General features: G+C 43.7%; 4 protein-coding genes across 5 annotated transcripts; 3 read left to right on the plus strand and 1 right to left on the minus strand.

Moving 5' to 3' along the window:
• The first annotated feature begins 119 nt into the window (after positions 1-119).
• LOC139645205 (serine/threonine-protein kinase Nek9) lies at positions 120-9,660 on the plus strand. Of its 2 annotated transcripts, none has more exons than XM_071520860.1 (23): positions 120-987; positions 1,965-2,142; positions 2,221-2,276; positions 2,363-2,433; positions 2,574-2,679; positions 3,071-3,202; positions 3,304-3,414; positions 3,570-3,634; positions 4,264-4,314; positions 4,417-4,609; positions 4,722-4,866; positions 4,981-5,181; positions 5,383-5,429; positions 5,564-5,725; positions 5,818-5,926; positions 6,021-6,182; positions 6,386-6,553; positions 6,657-6,710; positions 6,827-7,014; positions 7,109-7,267; positions 7,482-7,586; positions 7,682-7,735; positions 7,825-9,660. In XM_071520860.1, exons 1-23 carry the CDS (start codon positions 802-804, stop codon positions 8,002-8,004), a joined length of 2,883 nt encoding a protein of 960 aa, XP_071376961.1. In that variant the 5' UTR covers positions 120-801; the 3' UTR covers positions 8,005-9,660. The 2 variants fall into 2 exon arrangements, with proteins under 2 accessions (XP_071376961.1, XP_071376960.1); XM_071520859.1 differs by having other exon boundaries at positions 121-987; positions 6,657-6,716.
• A 285-nt stretch (positions 9,661-9,945) lies between these two features.
• On the minus strand, positions 9,946-11,661 carry zc2hc1c (zinc finger, C2HC-type containing 1C). Its single transcript, XM_071520894.1, has 3 exons — positions 11,302-11,661; positions 10,528-10,767; positions 9,946-10,182 (listed from the first exon to the last, which is right to left on the minus strand). Exons 1-3 carry the CDS (start codon positions 11,659-11,661, stop codon positions 9,946-9,948), a joined length of 837 nt encoding a protein of 278 aa, XP_071376995.1.
• An 878-nt stretch (positions 11,662-12,539) lies between these two features.
• On the plus strand, positions 12,540-13,675 carry acyp1 (acylphosphatase 1, erythrocyte (common) type). The gene is made up of 3 exons (XM_071520890.1): positions 12,540-12,606; positions 12,857-12,944; positions 13,376-13,675. Exons 2-3 carry the CDS (start codon positions 12,864-12,866, stop codon positions 13,592-13,594), a joined length of 300 nt encoding a protein of 99 aa, XP_071376991.1. The 5' UTR covers positions 12,540-12,606; positions 12,857-12,863; the 3' UTR covers positions 13,595-13,675.
• A 934-nt stretch (positions 13,676-14,609) lies between these two features.
• LOC139645219 (DNA mismatch repair protein Mlh3-like) lies at positions 14,610-20,543 on the plus strand (the record flags this gene model as incomplete). The annotated part of the gene is made up of 11 exons (XM_071520888.1): positions 14,610-17,214; positions 17,361-17,462; positions 17,595-17,674; positions 17,871-17,975; positions 18,111-18,195; positions 18,286-18,354; positions 18,456-18,564; positions 19,838-19,997; positions 20,115-20,138; positions 20,245-20,323; positions 20,428-20,543. Coding segments are annotated over exons 1-11 (3,534 nt in total), but the record flags the coding sequence as incomplete, so codon positions are not given.
• Between the last annotated feature and the right edge of the window lie 8 nt (positions 20,544-20,551).

Here is a 20,551-nt window from a genome sequence, read left to right on the forward strand (position 1 = left end):
GAGGGGGGTCTGTGATCTGATGTGTGTCTGTTAGGGGGCTCTTTCTTGGCAGGAAAAAGTTTGAGAGCCCTTGTAATTTGAGTGTTTCCGGGTTTGTGCGCATGGAAATGGAAAAGATGGACTCCTTGACTCATCGCACACTGCGGTGGACTTTCTCTATGTTGTGGCTCTGTTGATTCAGTGTCTGAGGCTAGACGCGTCTAGGACATCTAACGTTAGTACACATGTTAACTTGCGTGTTATTATGTAGAGTAATTTACCTGCTTTCGTGGGATTACAGTTACATGACAGTTTGCGATTTATTTACGATGGGCGCTCTGCTTTCGACTTCCTAACTGTAAGCGCTCTGCTTTCTATTTCCTCCCCTAACATTGAAACTCTTAGCTAACTGCGTCAAGCTAGCTAGACCTAGCCGGAACAAGACGGGAAGTACGGCCATTTTGCCTTCAGCGTAAAAGCGTTTCTATTATTCACAAAACACTACAACACTGGCTCGTCCAGTGGGCGTGTCGACAAGACTTTTATTTTGAAAGTTCGATAGTTGGCTGGACGTTCTATTTTTTTTTATTCTGGCAGGCTTGACACTGGTGCAACTATTATAGTTGCACATTTTGTTACGTTTTATTTCTCTTAAAGGGGGCTTCGATGCTCGTGCTTTACTAATATAGTGACTATACGCCTTATTAGTCGGGATAGATAACATGATAGACGTGTTTATGCTTTTGTAGCAGTCTTTCAGAAACATTTGTCGTCAGGCCTGTTCGGGTTATTATCATCACTGTACCAAGTGTCTATACAGAAATGTCACTGGAGGACTATGAAAGGCATTTCGCCTCGCTAAACTCAGATTTGGGCAGTGAGTCCGTGGCCAGTGGGCGATCAGCGTCGGGCACATTTAGTGGCGAAGAGGAAAAGCTGCATTACATTCCTATCCGGATCCTCGGGAGGGGGGCGTTTGGTGAAGCAACCCTGTACAGAAGGACAGAGGTAGGTTTCAAGTTCAGCACAATTTTCTATACACGAGTGTACTGTAGTTCATCTATGAGATGTGTCATAAGGTATACACAAGGCTATACATTTGCTTTGCTTCTTTAGAAAGGTTCGTTCATGTTTGTTATGTTTAAAAAGTAATAGCAAAGTTTAAAAGTGACAGTAAAGCAACAATGTTTTTTTTCATGAACACAGGCTGTGTTGTTGAAATGACCATCCTTTCTGTGTCATGTTCAAAGAGCAAGAGTTATACAGTGTAACTTGCAACAAGCACTATAGTAATAGTATAGTATAGTAATAGTATAGTAATAGTGCTTGTTGCAATAATACTAGTAATAGTAATATGTTCTCCAAAGTGAGCACCTTTGTTATCACTGCAGGGCAGGGAGAACAGGTTTTATGTACAGGGTCCCCACAACCTTTTCTTGGACCTTGCAACCATGTAACAATGGTCATCCAGTGATCACAAAATAAGAAATATCTTGTGTAATAGTGCTTCACCAAGTTCTCGTCCTGCTACATCATAATTTAATGCCTCTGGCTAACTAAAGTGGCTCACTGTTCCTCTGTTTCCATACCCTTGTGAGAAATTCTTGAGTGAGAGCAAGATAAATGACATTCCCATGCCTTGCTTTCGTCTCTACTGTGAAAAAAGGGTTTACATACTGCAGCGAAGAGGTTCGCAAACCTTTCCAGGTCAAGGCTCTCCCCAGATACATGCATTTTCAACCGCACACTCCCATTTGATGAAGGTTTTGTTCCAGGGACCCTCCTATCAGAAGATTTTTTATTGTCTGTCTGTCCTGTAGAGCCTCTATTTGGAAGAATCATCCTTATACTTTCTGTCTTTGTACTAGTTTCTAGTGAATGAAGTAACAGTAACACACCCTCATTTTGCTGGGGTCCCTGAACCCCAGTTTGGGCACCACTGCTGTAGTATTACTGAGTGACATAATCCCCTCTGGCTTTCCCAGGACAACTCCCTGGTGGTATGGAAGGAGGTGGATTTGAACTGTCTGTCAGACAAGGAGCGCAGAGATGTCATGAACGAGATAAGCATCCTCTCCATCCTGGAGCACAACAACATCATAGCCTACTTCAATCACTTCATGGATAAAAACACTCTGCTTATTGAGTTGGAATATTGCAATGGTAAGGAAATACAGTTTGACTGAGATGAGTTTGAATGTTGTTGATCAGTGACTAAATATTACATGGCTGTTATTACAGGAGGAAACCTGTATGATAAAATCAACCAACAGAAGAAGAAACTTTTCAGTGAAAAGGTATGGAACAGCACAGGGCAATTATTACATACAGAAATCATTATACTCCAATATATAGTATATCCTTTTAATATGTTTTTTCTCAGACGGTCATATGGTACCTGTACCAAATTGCCTCAGCGGTGGCCCACATTCACAAGGCTGGGGTCCTTCACAGGTAAGTTTTCTCAGCTCCAGTTCTTACATTTTGACAATCTTTTGTTGTTGCTTTTGTTGTTAGTCAACTGACTGGCTATTTTGTCACTTACATCGACCTGCTGGAGCCATTTTTCCTAATCGCATTGACTTTTCTTGCAGAGATATCAAAACGCTGAATATTTTCCTGACTAAGACCGACCTCATCAAGTTGGGAGATTACGGCCTTGCAAAGAAACTCGACTCCCAGTTTGAAATGGCTGAGACTGTAAGTTGTTTTAACATCAAAGTTTCTCCACCATTTCCTGCAACATGTAGTCAACCAGGCATAACTGTAGTCCAGTCCATAGCGGCTACAGGCACAGGAACCCAGTGTGATGAAAGCACACATCAGAAATGTCAGCAGCGACTGTGCACAGCTAATTGTCTGCTGCGACCTTGGCCGGTGCTATTCCTGTCTGATGAGTATCCAGATGGGAGAGTTGGTTACACAGTACATGAGGCTGTGGGTGTTTGCTGACTGGGAATTTACTTACTTTTAATTATTTGCTGTATAGCTCTGCACGCTATTGTATGGCATAGCTGAAACATGCGTATTATATCTGCATAAGTGTCGAGTTTATTTACTTTTTGCACTCTTTTTTTCTTTGTAAATCCAGTGTGTTGGAACCCCGTATTACATGTCGCCTGAACTGTGCCAGGGAGTGAAGTACAACTTCAAATCAGACATCTGGGCCATGGGATGTGTCATTTTTGAAGTCTTAACTCTTACCAGAACATTTGATGCAACGGTAGGTTTGCATCAACACAGCTTGTTTCAGTTATTTGCATTAATCAGTATGCTGGATATTTTTTACATAATTTATTAACTGTGCTGTCTGTGTCCAACCAGAACCCTCTGAACCTGTGTGTGAAAATAGTCCAAGGCAACTGGACTATGGAAGTGGACTCAAATGTTTATTCCTCTGCATTGATCAAGCTGGTGTACGAGTGTCTAGATCAAGTGAGTGGATCAAGAGAGTGTCCTGTTTCAGATTGCTGTGAAACAAATGGTTTGATGGCAGTTATTACATACTGTTGTCTAACATGGGCCATGTAAAAAGCTAGCCCATGTGATGGATATGAGCGTAAAGTGCTTGTGATCTATTTGTGTCCCAGGATCCTGCACAGAGGCCCACAGCTGACCAGATTCTGGACCAGCCAATCATCTCCTGCTGCAGACAGTGAGTTGGTTGAGAGCGAAATAGTGTTACGTGATTTCTTGAATGGAAGATGTTGTGGATTCTGTCAGATGAAATAGAGATACAGGCCCTCTTTACACCTGACATTAACATGCGTCTCATGTCCGGATTGTGCCCAGATATCTTTTAGCTGGATTACATTTACACCTGGTGTTAAAATTAGTCTCCTGCATTGGGATCGGATTTCTCTTTCCCCCGCAAAACATACGTCCCTTCCCCTCATACGTCCTAATGATGGCAAGTGCTAAGAAACTGGCATTTTTGTATGCACTTTTTCTTATTTTTCAGAACAGAGGAAGAGATCGTCTTGGACAATATTTGTATCATACGCGACATCGGAGCATAGGGCTGCTAGTTTACTTTGTTTACTTCTGTTACAAGAAGTAATAGTTTACTTCCATTTATGTTGCTCCTATATGTGGATTGAACACCCATTGCATTTACACTACTTTGTTAATGTGTTAATGTGTAAGTGCATTCACACCTGGATTTTATGTGTTTTTGTGCTATCCGATCGCAGTCCGATCATCCAGGAGGATCTTAACGCCAGGTGTAAAAGGGGATATAGTCTAAACAGTCATGCCCTTGATCACAACCTTTTGCCCTTTCAGGGAGCTTGAAGAGCGAGTTGCCTTGCTGAACTCAGCAATGAAGAAACCAAAGTAAGTTGTTGCCAATTATTTCATATGCTGTACTAGGACTGGGAGCCTGTTGATTTTGTCCCTCGAGTACGATTCTGATGCGTTGTCCTATCTGTGCTTTAGGCTGAGTACCGTGACAGAGAGCCCTGTTGCCGTGGTGACAACACGCTCCAGGGAGGTGTACTTCTGGGGCGGGGGAAAGTTCACCCCCCAGAAACTGGACACTTTTAAAGGGGGCAGCAGTGCCCAACATGTGTGTGCAGGGGAGAATCACTTTGCAGTGGTGACAGTGGAAAAAGAGCTGTATACTTGGGCTGTGAGTATTATCCACCACTGTAAGACAGATGTACTAGATTGCAGTGTATATTCGACCAAAGCCAGAGACTCTGGAGCTCCACTACTGTGATCTTTCTCACCTCTCTTGTCAGAATGTCCAAGGAGGGGCCAAGATGGTGGGCCAGCTGGGCCACGGAGACCAGGCCTCATACCGGCAGCCAAAGAAGGTGGAGGGGCTCCAGGGGAAGGCCATCCGACAGGTGGCATGTGGGGCCGACTTCACAGCTTGTGTCACCGGTGAGTGAGGAAATGTGCAAACTGCAACCTCAACTGCAAAGACAGGAATTTTAGATCGATCTTGTGGTCTTCAAAAAGCCATGCTGTTGAATGAGCATGCTGCTGCTTTTTCAGATGAGGACCAGATGTACATGTTTGGGTCGGACTACTACGGCTGCATCGGAGTGGAGAGCAAGCTGAGCATGGAGGTCCTGAAGCCGGTGCTCCTGGAGTTTTTTGAGGAGCGGCCCGTCCGTCAGGTTTCCTGCGGAGACAACCACGTGGTGGTGCTGACTCAGAGCGGGGACATCTATTCCTGGGGCTGCGGAGAGCATGGTACATAGCAGGATTGCTGGTAACTGTATGTTGTTTTTAGCTGATTTCATTAGGCCTCTGCCAAGCTCTGTTTTTGCTGTTCCAAATGTAGCCAGCAGGTGGAGACAGCGTCCTTTTCAGCAAACACTTGTACTTAAGACTCACGGTCAAAGTTGCTCTTCAGCTTTTCTGCTTTGATTTATCTCTGATTTCCTGATGCAGGGCGTCTCGGCCTGGAATGTGAGGATGACTTTTCTTCTCCCATGCAAGTAAGACTGTGTTCTTTGTACTGGCATATCCATGACCATCTTCATTAAGCCCTTTTTAAGCAAGCTCATTGAGAAAATATTCATATTTGCAGCTAATACTTTGCAATGTCCTGTCTGTTTGGTGTTTTTTCCAGGTGGAGATCCCCAAAGGAGCCACCATCTCGTCTGTATCATGCGGCAGCGACGGAACCTTCTTCTTGACTGAAATGGGGAAAGTCCTGGCATGTGGAAACAATGAATTCAACAGGCTTGGTCTGAACCAGGGGGTCTCTGGCCTCAAGAACCACCCAGGAGAGGTTAGTCTGCCATACTGGAAGAGCTACAACCCAGATATAGAGATTGTCGAAGACACGACTGTGTTTGAAAGCTTTCTTCTTTCCACTACCAGGGCTACCAGGGGATCCCATACACCACCACACTCACCCTGGTGAAGCAGCTAGCCCGGTTCAAGATCCAGGTCGTAGCTCCAGGGAAGACCCATACAGCTGCTATTGACGGTACTGCAAAAAAAAGAGCCTCATGTTTGACATGTGAATTGAAATTGCCACTATTTTGACGAATCATCATTCCATATGATTTGTGACTTTTCAGAACGCGGCCGTCTGATCACCTTTGGCTGCAACAAGTACGGGCAGCTGGGTGTGAAGGACTTCAAGAAACACCCGGGTGTCCAAGTCCTCGTTGGACCGTTTGGGGGGAAGGTAGTGACCAAAGTGTCTTGTGGAGACGGCTTCACCATTGCAGCCACCGAGGGTAAGAACAAGTACAAGTTCTGGTGCATTTGTGGAAATGACATACATTCTGGATACGTGATGAGGATTGTGGGAGTTAAGTGGCTGTCATAAGCATTTGTATTAGAGATTATTTCCCCAGGAAGAAGACTGCCCAGGCTGTTTTGGTCCTGAGGGTATATTGTCATCGGATCAGTAGAACCTACTTCTGTTTCATCCTTGCAGACAATCAGATCTTTGCATGGGGAAACGCAGGAAATGGGCGCCTTGGAATGCCTGCTGATAAGGGATTTGGCTCGGAGGTTTGCCCTGCCTTGCCAAGGCCCATCTTCGGCTCTCTCCACCATGTGCCAGACCTCTCTTGCCGTGCGTGGCACACTATTCTCATAATGGGTCAGTCATCACCACCAGATGCTTCTACACTATAATGCTCACAGCAGCCAGGAGTCAGGAGTGATGAATTAATGTTCGTTTTATTTATTTTTTTCCTTCACAGAGAAAGTTCTCAACTCTAAGACCATTCGCTCTAACAGCAGTGGACTGTCAATCGGTAGTGGTAAATACTTTTCTCTGGTCACTGATTTGTGTATCGCTGCATTTTCTTTACTTGATGAGCAAGTTGCTAGTTTACATTTGGTGTATGTGTGTGTCTGTGTGTATATTTAGGGCTGGGCCAGGAGGCATCTACATCCACAGTGGATCTCGAGATGGAGCCAGGTGCAGAGACGGAGGTTCGTGACAGGGGTCTAGGTGGCACAGTGGAGGCCGATACTGAGGAGCGCCTCATGGAGACCCCCATGATGTCAGTGGCAAACCAGACCGGGGACAGCTCCTGCCCTCTCTGGCTTCGAAAGGTTTGTTACCCTGAATGCACTAAGGAATCAGGAAACCTTGGTTCAGATAATGAGGATGTAACATCTTGCTATCTTTGATGATTCTCCCCACCAGGAGCTCCAGGATGCAGAATTCATCCCCATGCCGCTGGACTCCCAGACCTCCACGCCTGACTGCCTTTCTTCTTACTCTGAGAGTGTCACTCTGCCTTATGAGGAGCTGCAGGAACTGAAGGCTGCGGCTGCAGCGGTTACCACCGAGAAAGGCCTCTCGGTAATATCTCATCTGTTGTTCACACTGTTCTTGACAACATCACTTGTGTTCTCGCCTAAAGGATTTTGTGATTTGCATTCATATAGTGGTCACCAAAAAGATGGGTTAACTATAAACCTTAGCTGGTAGACACATCTAAGATGGCATCTAAGTTACATCTGGCTGATACACCTGCTGTGTTTACTCTCCACTACTTCCCCGATTGTCTCCACAGACTAAACGAATGAGCTGTGATAAAGTCAACGGGCTGGAGGAGGCTGATGTCTGTAAGAAAGGAGAATCAGCTGCATGCTGCAAAGCAAGTAGCGAGATCACACAGGTATCAAACCTACACACTCTGCAGTGCATCATGAACCAATGAGTACACCCTGTTTTCACAGGATCTGACTTAACAGCTTACACCTTATTTTGCAGCTGCGAGAGACGGTCTCTCGTCAAGAGGGCAAGATTCAGACGCTCGAGAAGCAGGTGAGATGTTTTTCTCAGAGGCCGCCTCAGTGCCTTCTTTGATCCATGTGAGTGAATGACAGTTGAATGTGTTTTCTTGCTGTATATAGGTCAGTGACCAGCTGAAGGAGAATGAGAGGCTCTGGGCCGCAATTAACCGTCTAACGGCAAGAGAAGCGGGATGCGAAAAGAACGGAAACCACCATTCTGATCGTATGCTTGGGGATGGAGGAGGAAGAGGAGGCGGATTCACAAACCATGGGGGCAGATCTGCAGGAGCTAGTCCGTGAGCTTCAACATGCAGATGCCCTGATTACGGGAGAAGTGATAAAACTCTTAGCACATATCAAATTAAACAAGCCGGTTTGAGGGCAGTGGAGACAGTCAGTGGAGACAGTCAGTGCAGGGCAAAGTCGACGTGCAGAAGTATTGGAGTTGAGACACAGTAGAGTTCAGTACTCGACAATTACTTACAATTACACCAAGGCGGCCTCATGCCCAATCACGGTGTGTTAACGTCATACATGCTTGATATAGTGCTGCATGATTATATTGAATATGTAAGATAATACCTTGCACCCTCTCATATGCACACATCAGTTCACCTGAGTGCAGTGATCTAGCTTTAGTTTTCCACAGACTGAAATGTTGGCTGGATTCAACATGAAGCATCTGACCTTGACACCTGCGAGAGACAATCTGATCATAGTGTTACTGTGCAATGTGAATATTAAGTAAATGTTTTTGGTGGTGTTTTCGCTGTCTCAGTGATGTCTGCACTGAGTTTCTAGTCCCATGCCTCAGATGTTTTGTTACTATTTATCACATAACAGGTAAGACCAGCTCATGAAAGTAGTGAGGAAACCTTTTACTAATTCATCCTAAGTGTAGGTTTACTATATTCAACCCTTGAGAGCTTATTAATCTTTAATAGTTATTCCAAATAAAGATGGGCAGCCGGTGTAATGTCCAGATTGCTCATGACTCATGTCAATGGCATCTTCCAATGTGAAAATATTAATTTTTCGATCACTTTATTCTGAATTATTTCCAATTCATTTGATATTCTCAAATGGGGAAAATGCCAAATACAGCATAGCCTCTCAAACCTTTTTGTATTTATCGTAGATAGTGCCTATTACAAAAACATTTTAGTTTTCCCATGCAAATATTTACTTTTTAAATTTGCATGTCGTATTGCCACATTTACAAAGGGCATTTGTGTGAAACATGGAACTACTGATTCATTTTTAACACATAGGTTACTTATTGTTGTTGCCTTAATTGATTCTTGAATTTCTATTGGTGTAACAAATATAGGTAAACTTCTTTGTCACATGTATGAACACTTGAACAGTTTTCTTAGAAAGCAGTGTCTTGTAAGACATATACAAGCCTACATTGCAGCAATACTGTTAGTGTTTTCATAATGCATTTTTAACCATTTTATCTGTCTTTGGTACTTCTTATTTCTGAAATATTTGTTTTGCCCTATTTTGCATCATTTGTGAAAGCAAAAGTCTATTTGCATTTTGTGTATTTGTTTACTATTGGTCGGTTTTGTTGTTTCTTGAGTGTAATCACGATAACCAAAAATTTACTTTATTTGTTTATAGATAGTGTATAAGCTGTTGTCTCTTGGTCAGTGAGATGTCAAATCAAACAATATAACACTGGCAACATTTTCATTCAGTGCGATGCAGTGTAGAAGACAGTCAAAGTGCCTTAGCAATCTATGGAAACCAAAAATAGTGCAAACAATGTTTTACTTTGGTTGGATGTTTTTATACAGTTTGTTGTCAACGGTTAAAAAATATGACTTATCATTGTTTGCCAACAGCTTACCAAATATTGATGAGATGTTACAGTGGTCTAAATGCTCACTAATTCACAGACACACTGTTATTTCTTGCTTTGTGTAAAAAAAAACAAATAAATAAAACCCAACAGCTATCTTTTGCTATGTGTGCTACATCAATATTTGAACACAAGTTGCACATGAAGACGCATCAATGATATTAAAGTGCAATAGTTCAGCTTGCTTCTACGATGCTGTTGCACCGGTAGACAGCCTAAATGATCTTCGACACTCCTATTGAAAAAGAAAGAAAAAACATTCACAAAGACCAGAATATGAGGCAGAAAAGATTATGTAACAAAATGCCGATAAGTAATGAAATGAAACATCTTTTGAATATTTTAACTGGCCCAAAATAGAGAGACGTCATGTTTTATTGACGGTAGCGAGGTGGCGGAGGGCGACTCTTGATGTTCTGGCACTTGGGGATGTGTCGCTCTGCTGGTCCGGGACCAAACCGCCTCGAACAATGAGGGCACGTCACATAGTCAGGGTTGGCCGGGTTGGATGGTTGGGGCTGCAGGGTGCCACCATGGGTGCCACCTGGGACACGACCCTGACGCATGTTCCTAATGAACACCTCGTGGTTCTTCCTCCAGTTGTTCTTTCTCTGCAAAAGAAGCAGTACACCACAAAGAAAAACATCAGATACATCAGCAGCCTATTTAAGAGTAAACCCCAAATCTGAGATCTAATGTTCACGCTACTGAAACTGCCATCTGCTATTGGCTGATCTTTGGTGCCAGATGATGCCACCTTCTATAGAGTACAACAGGTAGTGATGTCATCTGGCACCAAAGATCAGCCAATAGCAGATGGTAATTTCAGTAGCATGCTTTTTACCATTAGATGTCAGGCTTTACACAGATTTGGATTTGGGGTTTAGTTACTCTTTAATAATTCCTCAGTTGAAAGATTTGAGAATGATAGAGAAAATGACAGATGACAGGCCTACATCTGGAGTGTGGCTTCTGGTGTGGGTCTTCAAGAACTGCTCGAGGGACGTTCCCTTGGTCCTGTGATTGTAGGAGTTGAAGACTTTGCGGTGGGACTGTTGCGCCCTCTCGCAGATTTTGAGGTGCTTCTCTAATCTTTCCGCTGAAAACTTTCTGCCGCAGATATCGCATGGGAGAAGCTGGAGTTGGGTGTCTGTGCTCTCTCTGGGGCCGAGTTCCCCCCGCTGCAGTCTGCTGGGCTGAGATGGACTAGAAACCGCCGGAAGTAAAGGTTCCCGGGATGCTCTCCTTCCCTTGCCGCTGTGGTTTTCTGTTGCCAGTCTATGATCAGGTTTCTGTCGACTCTTTTGAGGCAGGCCTTGTTCCCTTTCATCCGCATTTGAGCCATATCTCTCCTTAGACGTTTGTTCCATATACTTCTTTTCCCTAGTCCAGTCTATGTCCTCTTTAAATGTCTTATTTTGTTCTCTTTGTTTTACTTTCTCCTTTGCTTTCTCTCCATCCCCCCCTTTTCTTCTATTCTGTTCTTTCTCTTTCACGTTCTCCCGCTTCGCTCTGTTCAGCTCTCCATTTCCCCCCCTTTCATGAGCAATGACCTCCTCAAATCCTCTATCTCTGTCTCTTTTCGACTGAGGCTTCTGCACGATTTCAATTTCCCTTCCGTCCGATCTGCCCCGCTCTTCTTCATGCGTATTCCGCATTCTGTCCTTGTTCCACTGATCTTGCTTCTTCCTCTGTTGTTTAATGTCCTCCTGTCTTTTGTCCTGTCTCACTGTTTCTCTGCGTTTTGCTGGTTCTCTCCTCTGCTGCTCAGTCAGAGACATCCTGGTCTCTCTCCGCTCCTTTTCCTGCTCTGCTCGTCTTCTGCCGTGCCTCTCCTCCTCTTCCTCCTCACTCTTTTGCTCATCATCACCTGCAGCAGTACTCTCCCTCTCCCTCTGGATCTTGTTTCTTATTTTTTTCTCAATCCTCTGTAGCTTCTCCTGTAGTAGGAGCTCCTTCACATGAATTGCTTTGGCCACCCGCTGTTGTGCATTGGGCAATCTGGGTGAATCTCTCCTTGGCTGCTGGGATCCAGTGGCCTCTCTGATGCTGTTTGACAGATGCTCTTGGGACACTAAAGGAACTTCCATGGGCTTCTTGTTGCCATTTTTCCCATTTCTAATGACCTCTGAAAGACCTCTTGGGTGTGATGAGGATTTTTCAGACTCATATGGATCACGTGAGTCTTGTGTCCTGAAGGTGACAGTTCTTCTGTAGTGCACAGGCTTGAGTGGAAATGCCCGGTCGACTCCATCTGTCCTCCTAACAGGTACGACACTGTCTTGTGCCTCGGTGTAAATACTGCAGTGTCTTTGTCTTGCAGAGTTATATGGCTCTTGAGGACCGCCTCTTCTTTGACATCTCATGTGTGTGTGGTCGCTGCTATTCATTTGCACCAGCCTTCTCTCGTCATCTGTTATCAAAGGTCTTGTCTTTGACGCGCTACTGATGGTCCATGGAGCTCTGCATGAGACAGCTGAGCCATCCCTCATCACCTGTGGATGAGGGAGTTTTTCCACCATCACTTCTTTTTACAATAAAAAAGAAGCAAGGAAGCAAGCAAGAAAATAAAAGAAAGTGAATGAGATTATGGGTAATCTGCAGTATATGCATATTTGTATCGAGAGAAAAAGCTAATATGGCATGGCTTGCTGTTGCTAAATAATGTTAACCTAGATACATTGCTGCTAGCTACCCGTCAGTACTTACCAGCACTGCCTCTGGGATTGGAAAACATTCGTTCAAGATTCTAGTTTATCGTTTCAAACCCTTTAACACTGACCTGCATGCTTGTCTGAGTTAAAAGTAACGGTGAATTAGCATAACTACAACTCTGATGTTGTTTTCTCCTCCCTGCCTCTTCTGATAGCCACACTTGTTGACATTCGTTGCCTAGAAACAAGGTGTTTGAAAACGCTCTCTGATTGGTCGATACCTCACTTCCGGCAGCAGAGTCCCGTATGCTTCAAAACCGACAAGACCCGTGAGAGGAGCCGAGCTGCATGAACGCTTCACAGCCTCCTAAAACTATAGAGGTGAACTGAGGATTTAGATGGCGACCCATTATCATGTCGTGTAGCATAAATATGAAGCCATACTTTTCGTTAGGCTGCAAAGTTTTAGAACAGAAGGGTTAGGGAAATCTGGTACCATTTGTTTACCATAGCTTGTAGCTGTAGGCTGCTGTAGCCTCTGCGATGCATGTGGCTGTGGTTGTTATCATATCACACCACCACCTAAACACAACACAACGTTGACTTGACTGTCTTATTTCTCTTTTTCTAGGTCCACTATGTCCAATGAAGACCTAGTTTCAGTGGATTATGAAGTTTTTGGCACGGTGCAAGGTGTATTTTTTCGAAAATACACTCAAGTGAGTCCGGAAAACATTAGCTACAGTTATTGAGTTGACAAAGTATGCGAACTTTCCTTGTACAGATATCCATATAAGCACCATTCATTCCCTATCCACTAACCCTAACCTTAACCCTTACCCTAACCTTAACCTAATCTTAATTCTAACCTTAACCCTAAAACCAAGTCCTAACCCTAAACTAGCCCCTTGCAGAAGAGAGAACCAGCCAAAATGGCTCCACTTCACAAAAATGACCTCACTCTGAGGGTTTAAAATTCAAATTGGTTCTCACAAAGATAGAAGTACAGGAAGACACACACTTCACGGCTCTTATCGTTGGTCAAACCCTATTCTGTACAGCCTTATATGATGTCTCCTATTCCCATCCCAGTCATGCAGATGCCTCCGTAAGCATCTCTGTTCATGACTCCTTGTGCTTCATTTTCCAGGCAGAAGGGAAAAAGCTTGGCTTGGTCGGCTGGGTCCAAAACACAGAGGCAGGAACAGTTCAAGGGCAGCTACAAGGCCCGAGCAACAAGGTGAAGGAAATGCAACAATGGCTGAAGTCCACTGGGAGCCCCAAGTCACGGATAATCAAAGCGGAGTTCAAGAATGAGAAGAAAGTGGAAAGCCTAGATCACTCAACATTTAAAATTGTTCGCTCATAGATGAGTGTAATATTAACTTTGAAGTAGATGTTTTATTTATTTATTTATTAGTGGTTGGAATGCATCACCTGTACTGAATGTAAAAGGTGTATGTTATGTTTACTTAAAACCCACAAAATATGGAATTACACATGAATAAATGCAAAATTCCTCTAGCAGGCTTCACCTTGTTTGAATGGAATCTTTTGTAAAATAATAATAGCGTAATAGGTATATTTGAAAAGTTTAATTCCAAAATGAGATATCCAGCATTTACAAAAAAACTGATACCCATTCCTAAAAGATGATTATTGGCACGAAAGTAAAGTATGTCATGGGTTACTATTGAAGTTACGAGTCATCTTGAGAACCATTGATACGTTTATGCAGGTAGAATTATCTGTGCTTTTGAAATGTTCACTGCTGAATTTCATGAAGCCGTGTTTTGGAATGAAATCCTGCATTTCTATATCGCATTTATAAAGCAAAAATGTAATGTAGCCTGAATGTAGTAATACAGATCCCTGTTGGGTCCATTCAGGCCCACTACATCAGTTCAGAAAACACTTTTTCCATGTAAAATAGTACAAAACACTATTATTACTATCATAATTATTCACTAACTTCATACATTCACCATTCCCTGCTGGTGTTGTAGGTCCTTCACACCAGCAGAGGGCAGTCTTGGCTGCAAGCGGCAAACTCTCAATCAATCTCTTGTTTCTCGTTGACTGTAAACAAAGCTGAGCCTCAGGATGGTTTCAAAGGAGAAAGAAAACAAGCAAGTTTTGGTATTGATTTTTTAAGTGCTCGGCCTAAACGATAAACTTTTTTATTTGTCAAACACTACTCGCTAAGATGTGCCGTTTGCGCTTTCTGTCGGTTAAAAAGTGTTCTTTAGAACTCTTGACGCTAAGCTAGCAACTGCCAATTTTAATGTAACGTTAGCTACCAGGCTCAGTAAGCCAGCAGCCACCTTGTAGTCAGTCAGGACAGGGACACAGTACGTTAGTTTGAATTACATTTACTGACCACCATGATTAAGTGTCTGTCTAAAGAGGTTCAGGGAAAGCTTCGCTCTGGAATTGCTATCTCCTCACTTCAGCAGTGTGTGGAGGAGCTCATGCTCAACAGCATCGATGCTGGGGCGACATGTGTGGGCGTGAGGATGGACATGGAGGCGTTCAAAGTTCAGGTAATCGACAACGGTTCAGGGATGACCGTCGAGGACATGGAGTGTGTTGGAAACAGATACTACACCAGCAAATGCAGCTCTGTTGAAGACCTAGAGAATCTCAGGTTTTATGGATTCAGAGGGGAGGCGGTGGCCAGTATAGCGTCTCTTGCTACGCTTGTGGAAATATCATCCCGGGCCAAATCATCTGGGAAAACGCACGTCAGAGTCTTCAAGGATGGCAAGGGCTTGGATGTCTTTGAAGCTGAGACTGCTCGCCCCTCTGCCGGGACAACTTTTGTCATTTGTAACTTCTTCCACAACTTGCCAGTCAGGAGGAAGAGGATGGATGCTGTCCTGGAAGGTGAGCGGATCAGACAGAGAGTGGAGGCTATTTCCCTGATGCATCCCTCTGTCTCCTTCACACTGAAGAACGACTGCACAGGGGCCATGATGGTGCAGCTTTCCAAAGCGAGAAACACCTACCACAGGTTTGTTCAGATACACGGCTTAGGGCGAGCACAGAAACTGCGGGAAATCAGCCACGCTCATGGACAGTTTGAAGTGATTGGTTACATAGGCAGAGAGGGCCATTACAACAACAGCTTACAATTCTTATTTGCGAATGAGAGACTCCTCCTGAAAACACGGGTCCACAAGCTGCTGAATCTTCTCCTACGCAAACTGAGCAGTTCAAATCAGAAGAGCGACAGCCCCGATGGGCAGGCTGCCATCAGGAGTCCGAAGCACAAACGAGGCCAAGAGCTGCATGGAACGTACATCATCAATATCAAATGCTCATACTCAGAGTATGACATTTGTCTTGAGCCTGCCAAAACTCTGATCGAGTTCAAAGACTGGGATGGCGTTTTGCTCTGCATAGAAGAGGCAGTTAAAGTATTCCTTAGCAGAGAGAACTTGGTGGTTGAGCTCTCCCAAGATGATTTGGAATATGCATGTCCAAAACTGTTTAGCACAGCAGGCACAGACCAAGAAGGGAACGACAGCAGCCAAGGCATCCAAGCAACTGTAGGCAATCCCATACTAGAATGCAGTATTGGAAGGACACTGGCATCTGAACCTGTTCATCGTAAGCGCAAGGAGGACAGCGTACTTGAAAACAGTGTTAGTCAGATGTCTGCTCAGACTGAGTGCAAAGAAGGCGAGGAGGAAAGACTTGGGGAGAATAGGATCTTTGCAAATGAGTCGGAAAAGAAACAAAACCATAAGTGCAAAAACACAGAACGTAAAAGTGAGTCACAGTGTGATTTGGTCACATTAACGGATTTATCTGAGAATAACATGGATAAAGAAGAGGAACCAACTTTCAGTGGTGCTGGGGAAGACTCTCAGAGTATCGGATGTATTCCAAGTTCAGTCAGTCGGCTTGAAAGCGAACAATTGAAACTGATGAAAGAAGGAGAGATGAGATTAAACAATACTGCCTCCAGCAGCAATGTGGCTGCACCGCACAGCATCACACAAGAAATTCAGCCTGATTCAAACAGTATCAAGCAAATGCTACCTAACTGCCAGAGTACAAGTGGACATGGACAAACTTTAAAGATCAGTCTGTCCGATCCATATGTTCATGAAAGTCTGCAGACTCAGGACCTGTCCCAGATCAATAGGACACTAATTTGCCAGCAGGTTTTAACACAGAAATGTGGAGAAAGCTCCTGTGCAACAAAACACAAAATCTCACTCTTAGAGGGCTCAGGTCTTGTCAAACCTAATCAGAAAATATGCAAGGACCATACCTCTGTCATCCCCTCAAAGATCCCCAAGTTCACATCCTGTCAAAAGTTGTCTTTATGCAAGGAGGCTGGATCTCTGGACAAGTTTAGACGAATATATGGCAAGTCTGATGAAGTGAAATCACCCTCTCTGGAGACTACTGGCAGGCATTTACCTCAGACAGACAGCTTTGTTTTGAATCCCCAGAGTTTTCCAGTTTGTCAGGAAGAGGAGCTAGAGCCTGACGTTACGGAGACAGGAGAAATGCAGAGTGACTTCCAAAGCCCACCGACCCTCTCCGCGTTCACCAAGCTGAAGCCAGTCTCAGTTCAGAATAGAGGCAGAGGAAAATCTTTGGCAGCTAAACTCTGTCATTTAAAACAAGGCAGGACAGAGGTTACTACTACTAGGGCTACTTCACTGGACAACACCCGTCTCAGGAGCGCTAATAACAACACCCAAGACGACAACAACAATGAACCTCTCTGTGACGCTGGACCGAATCCCGAGCCGATGCCAAGTCGCAATACAAGTCCTGAGCTGGCTGAGGGGGAAGAGGCCACAGCATCGGGTGACTGGCTTCATCACTACGACACTTCAATGGGAAAGATAGTTTACGTCAACAGAGAGACCGGGCTCAGCCGATATGAGGACCCACCTATGGAGGAAACACAAGCGCGCTGCACATCAGATGTCACCAATATGGCAGTCAGCGTCATCTCTAAAACAGGTGAGTAAGCTCTAGTGGTTTGTCTGTGCTCATCAGCAGGCTGTTTGAGAAATCTAGACGGTGTTGTCATGTGGATAACGCATGTGGATCAAGTGTTAGCACTTGTGTTCATGTTTACTTCCTTGTTCCCATTCCTTGAACTGTAGGGATCGAATACAGGTGTTACCCTTTTCAGATGGATGTAGTGTTGCCCTTCCTTCCTAAATCCAAGGCAGAAAGAGTGATTAGCTCAGGGCCTGATGACAGAGGTACCTTTTCCAGACATATTAGATCAGATTGTTATGGTAGACCGTTAGGGCTTAACACACTCACAATGTACAAAGTGCATACAGTTAACTGGGCCTGTTTGTATTCATGTGTAATCTTTTCTGTCTTCATAGATGATGGTGTTGAGACCTCCAGCTCACTTTCCTCGTTGTACTCAAAATGGAATAACCCAGTGTTTGTCCGACCTCCCATGGTAAGCAAAAATTAAATTCACTTTACATTACACATACACATTTTGGTACAACATCGTAATCACACTGTGATTTAATTCTGCTACTTGGTTTATTGTTCTTGTGCATAATATCTTTATTGCAAATTTAGATTCCATTTCAGTGTATGTGCTGTTTTAATAATGTACTAAAGAGTGTAATGGGTTTTTGTGCTTCCAGGTTGGTGTGGACATATCAAGTGGGCAAGCTGACGGACTGGCTGTAAAGATCCACAACATCCTGTTTCCTTACCGCTTCTCTAAAGCCATGATTCACTCAATGAAGGCAAATGTCTCTTTTGTTTTTAAGTCTCTTTCTCTGTGAGGGCTGTGACTAAATATTCTAAATAACGTTTTAACCATTTTGCCTTCAAAGAAGTTATAAACTCAAGGACATTGCTGTGGTTTGATTACCCTACAGGTTATTCATCAAGTGGATAAGAAGTTCCTTGCATGTCTTATCAATACAGAAGACCAAGAGCCTGCAACAAACACTGAAACTGAAGGTATGGGGATGAAATTTACAGTCTCAACTTCAGTTGTTTTCCAGACACTTTGTTTATTTTATGTTTGTGTATTTTATATTGAAACCTCAGGAAATCTTTTGGTGCTCGTGGACCAACATGCTGCGCATGAGAGAGTTCGACTTGAAAATCTAGTTGCAGGTAAAAAAAACCCCAAAATGGATTGTTAAATTAATAATGCTGTTTTGGGGACACTGATATGACACCATTGTCCTAACTGTATCCGCTGTTTTATGCCACAGACTCCTATGAGGATGACCCAGATGCACCAGGGGAGAGACGTCTGTCTTCATCAACCATTTTGCCACCGTTAGAGATCAGTGTAACAGAAGAGGAGCTGAGGCTGCTTGGGTCTGTGTTTTACTAAACATGAGTATCTACAGTAGCTTGAATTATAGGGGAATGCCACTAATTTTGAAAATACATAAATGTTCATTGTATGGCTAAGGACAATTCAACAAATATCTTTCCCAAAGCTACAAACTGAAGAATCAATCTGTGATATGATTAAGCTGCACAGCCTCGAACTCTCCCTCAGCTATTTATGTATTTTTATTGTACTAAAAGTTCTGCACTAGAAAACGTAGGCTACCTCTATCTCCAGAAAATCACCACCGGTGCTCTCATAGTGACCTTTTCCATTTTTTCTGAGTCATTTTGAATGGAGATTTACAGCAGTGTGACATCACAGATCACAGGGCCAGTTGGTGGACAGGCTATAGTGGAAAGCAGTAAATGTTTATTTATACAAACTGAACTATCAAAGCCATGATAAAAGACATGATAAAAATATATTTTAATACTGTTTAGGGTCAGAAGTCTAATTATTATTCCACAATGAATCAGCATTCACTTTGCCCTTTTGTTTACCTACATGTCACAAACCCAACATGAATCATCCTTTTATCTTCATAATGTTAGCTAAGTTGTTATGTCAATGTAGTTATCTTGCTGATAGCACCGAATCAACATTGTTCTCTGCATGCTTCAGACAGGATAGCAGTGATTCTGAGTTAACTATTTACCATACATGGTTAGCTGTTCTCCTATAACCTTTCGCATGCACACGCAATAGCATGATCACCTACACATGGAAAAATAGTTATAGTCGTATATACTGTACATTCCCCTAGGAAACACACACACACACACACACACACACACACACACACACACACACACAGGCCTGTACACCCAAGACACAACAGACTTCACAGATACACACACACAGACAGTTATTGATTATTCTCATCTGGAACATACATGTCTGCTAGCCCAGATCATACTATCCTCTCTAAAGGTATTAAACCATTATCCACCATTGCTATGTATGCAACTGCCTTGTACCCTGATTAGCATGTCATTTAAATGGTGGTCAACTTGCACCACGATGCCTCCTGACACTCTTTGTTTCTGTTCATTTTCTTGACTATGGTGCATTTATACAGCCAGGAAAGTGTTTTTCATCCCTGCCTTCAACCGACACACTGGACAGTAGAGTTTGTTTTCCAGCCTGCTAGTTCCATACCCATCACATTATTACAGTGGCCACACAACTGAACAAGGACCCAGAGCAGTGTTGTTTCCTGTGTTGCTGATGGATTGTGAACTCTTCCTCTTCCAGGTCTTGTCAGTCACATTTGCGAAGTCTGGGCCTGGAAGTGGAGTTGTCACAGGCAGGAGATCCACTGCTGCTTGTGGGGAAGGTGCCATTGTGTTTCATAGAGAAGGAGAGCAATGAGCTCAGGCGGGGGAGACCGTCTGTCATCAAGCCTATAGTTGAGGTAAAATATGTGAAACCTCAGTACTAAGACCATCCGTCACTAAGTCAGCCAAGTCAGGATTTTACAAGTCAATTCCCTCATATTTACCGTTTTCCTCTCTCTCTAATCACTCATCAGGAGTATCTTCGAGAGCAGATTGAGGTAAGCTTGCTGACTTTTCTACCCACTTACATCTGCTATTTGGGATGAAATTATCTCATTATTCAAAACCGGGTGATATGTATAACTTTGTATTTCTTTCTCTCAGTTACTCCGCTCAACTGGTAGAGTGAGAGGAACCCTGCCTCTCACTGTGCTGAAGGTGCTCGCCTCCCTGGCTTGCCATGGTATGGTTCAGTTTATTTCTTGTGCAGTGATTATTCAATGAAGCGCACAGTTACAGACTTGAGTCTTCATACTAGTCACTCGTATGCATTTATGTGTTCAACAGGTGCTATCAAATTCAATGACAGCCTCAGCAGAGATGAGTGCTGCAGCTTGGTAGCATCCCTGTCTTCCTGCCAGCTGCCCTTCCAGTGCGCCCATGGCCGTCCATCCATTGCCCCACTAGTAGA

This window comes from Centroberyx affinis, unplaced genomic scaffold, assembly GCF_046629955.1.
Source record: "Centroberyx affinis isolate AG114_WGS23_722 - 3 ecotype Tasmania unplaced genomic scaffold, CSIRO-AGI_Caff_v1 ptg000830l_1, whole genome shotgun sequence".
In the NCBI taxonomy this organism is placed as follows: Eukaryota; Metazoa; Chordata; class Actinopteri; order Beryciformes; family Berycidae; genus Centroberyx; species Centroberyx affinis.

Excerpts from the sequence above, each read along its gene's own strand:
- LOC139645205 (XM_071520859.1), top strand. The coding sequence starts at position 802 with ATGTCACTGGAGGACTATGAAAGGCATTTCGCCTCGCTAAACTCAGAT. Across the intron at positions 5,726-5,817 it reads TCAAGAACCACCCAGGAGAG|GGCTACCAGGGGATCCCATA; the intron begins GTTAGTCTGCCA and ends TTCCACTACCAG. Across the intron at positions 7,015-7,108 it reads GCCCTCTCTGGCTTCGAAAG|GAGCTCCAGGATGCAGAATT; the intron begins GTTTGTTACCCT and ends TCTCCCCACCAG.
- zc2hc1c (XM_071520894.1), bottom strand. The coding sequence starts at position 11,661 with ATGGAAGTTCCTTTAGTGTCCCAAGAGCATCTGTCAAACAGCATCAGA. Across the intron at positions 10,768-11,301 it reads CAGCAAAACGCAGAGAAACA|CCCAGCAGACTGCAGCGGGG; the intron begins GTGAGACAGGAC and ends AGTCCATCTCAG. Across the intron at positions 10,183-10,527 it reads CCAGAAGCCACACTCCAGAT|AGAAAGAACAACTGGAGGAA; the intron begins GTAGGCCTGTCA and ends CTTCTTTTGCAG.
- acyp1 (XM_071520890.1), top strand. The coding sequence starts at position 12,864 with ATGTCCAATGAAGACCTAGTTTCAGTGGATTATGAAGTTTTTGGCACG. Across the intron at positions 12,945-13,375 it reads TTTTTCGAAAATACACTCAA|GCAGAAGGGAAAAAGCTTGG; the intron begins GTGAGTCCGGAA and ends TTCATTTTCCAG.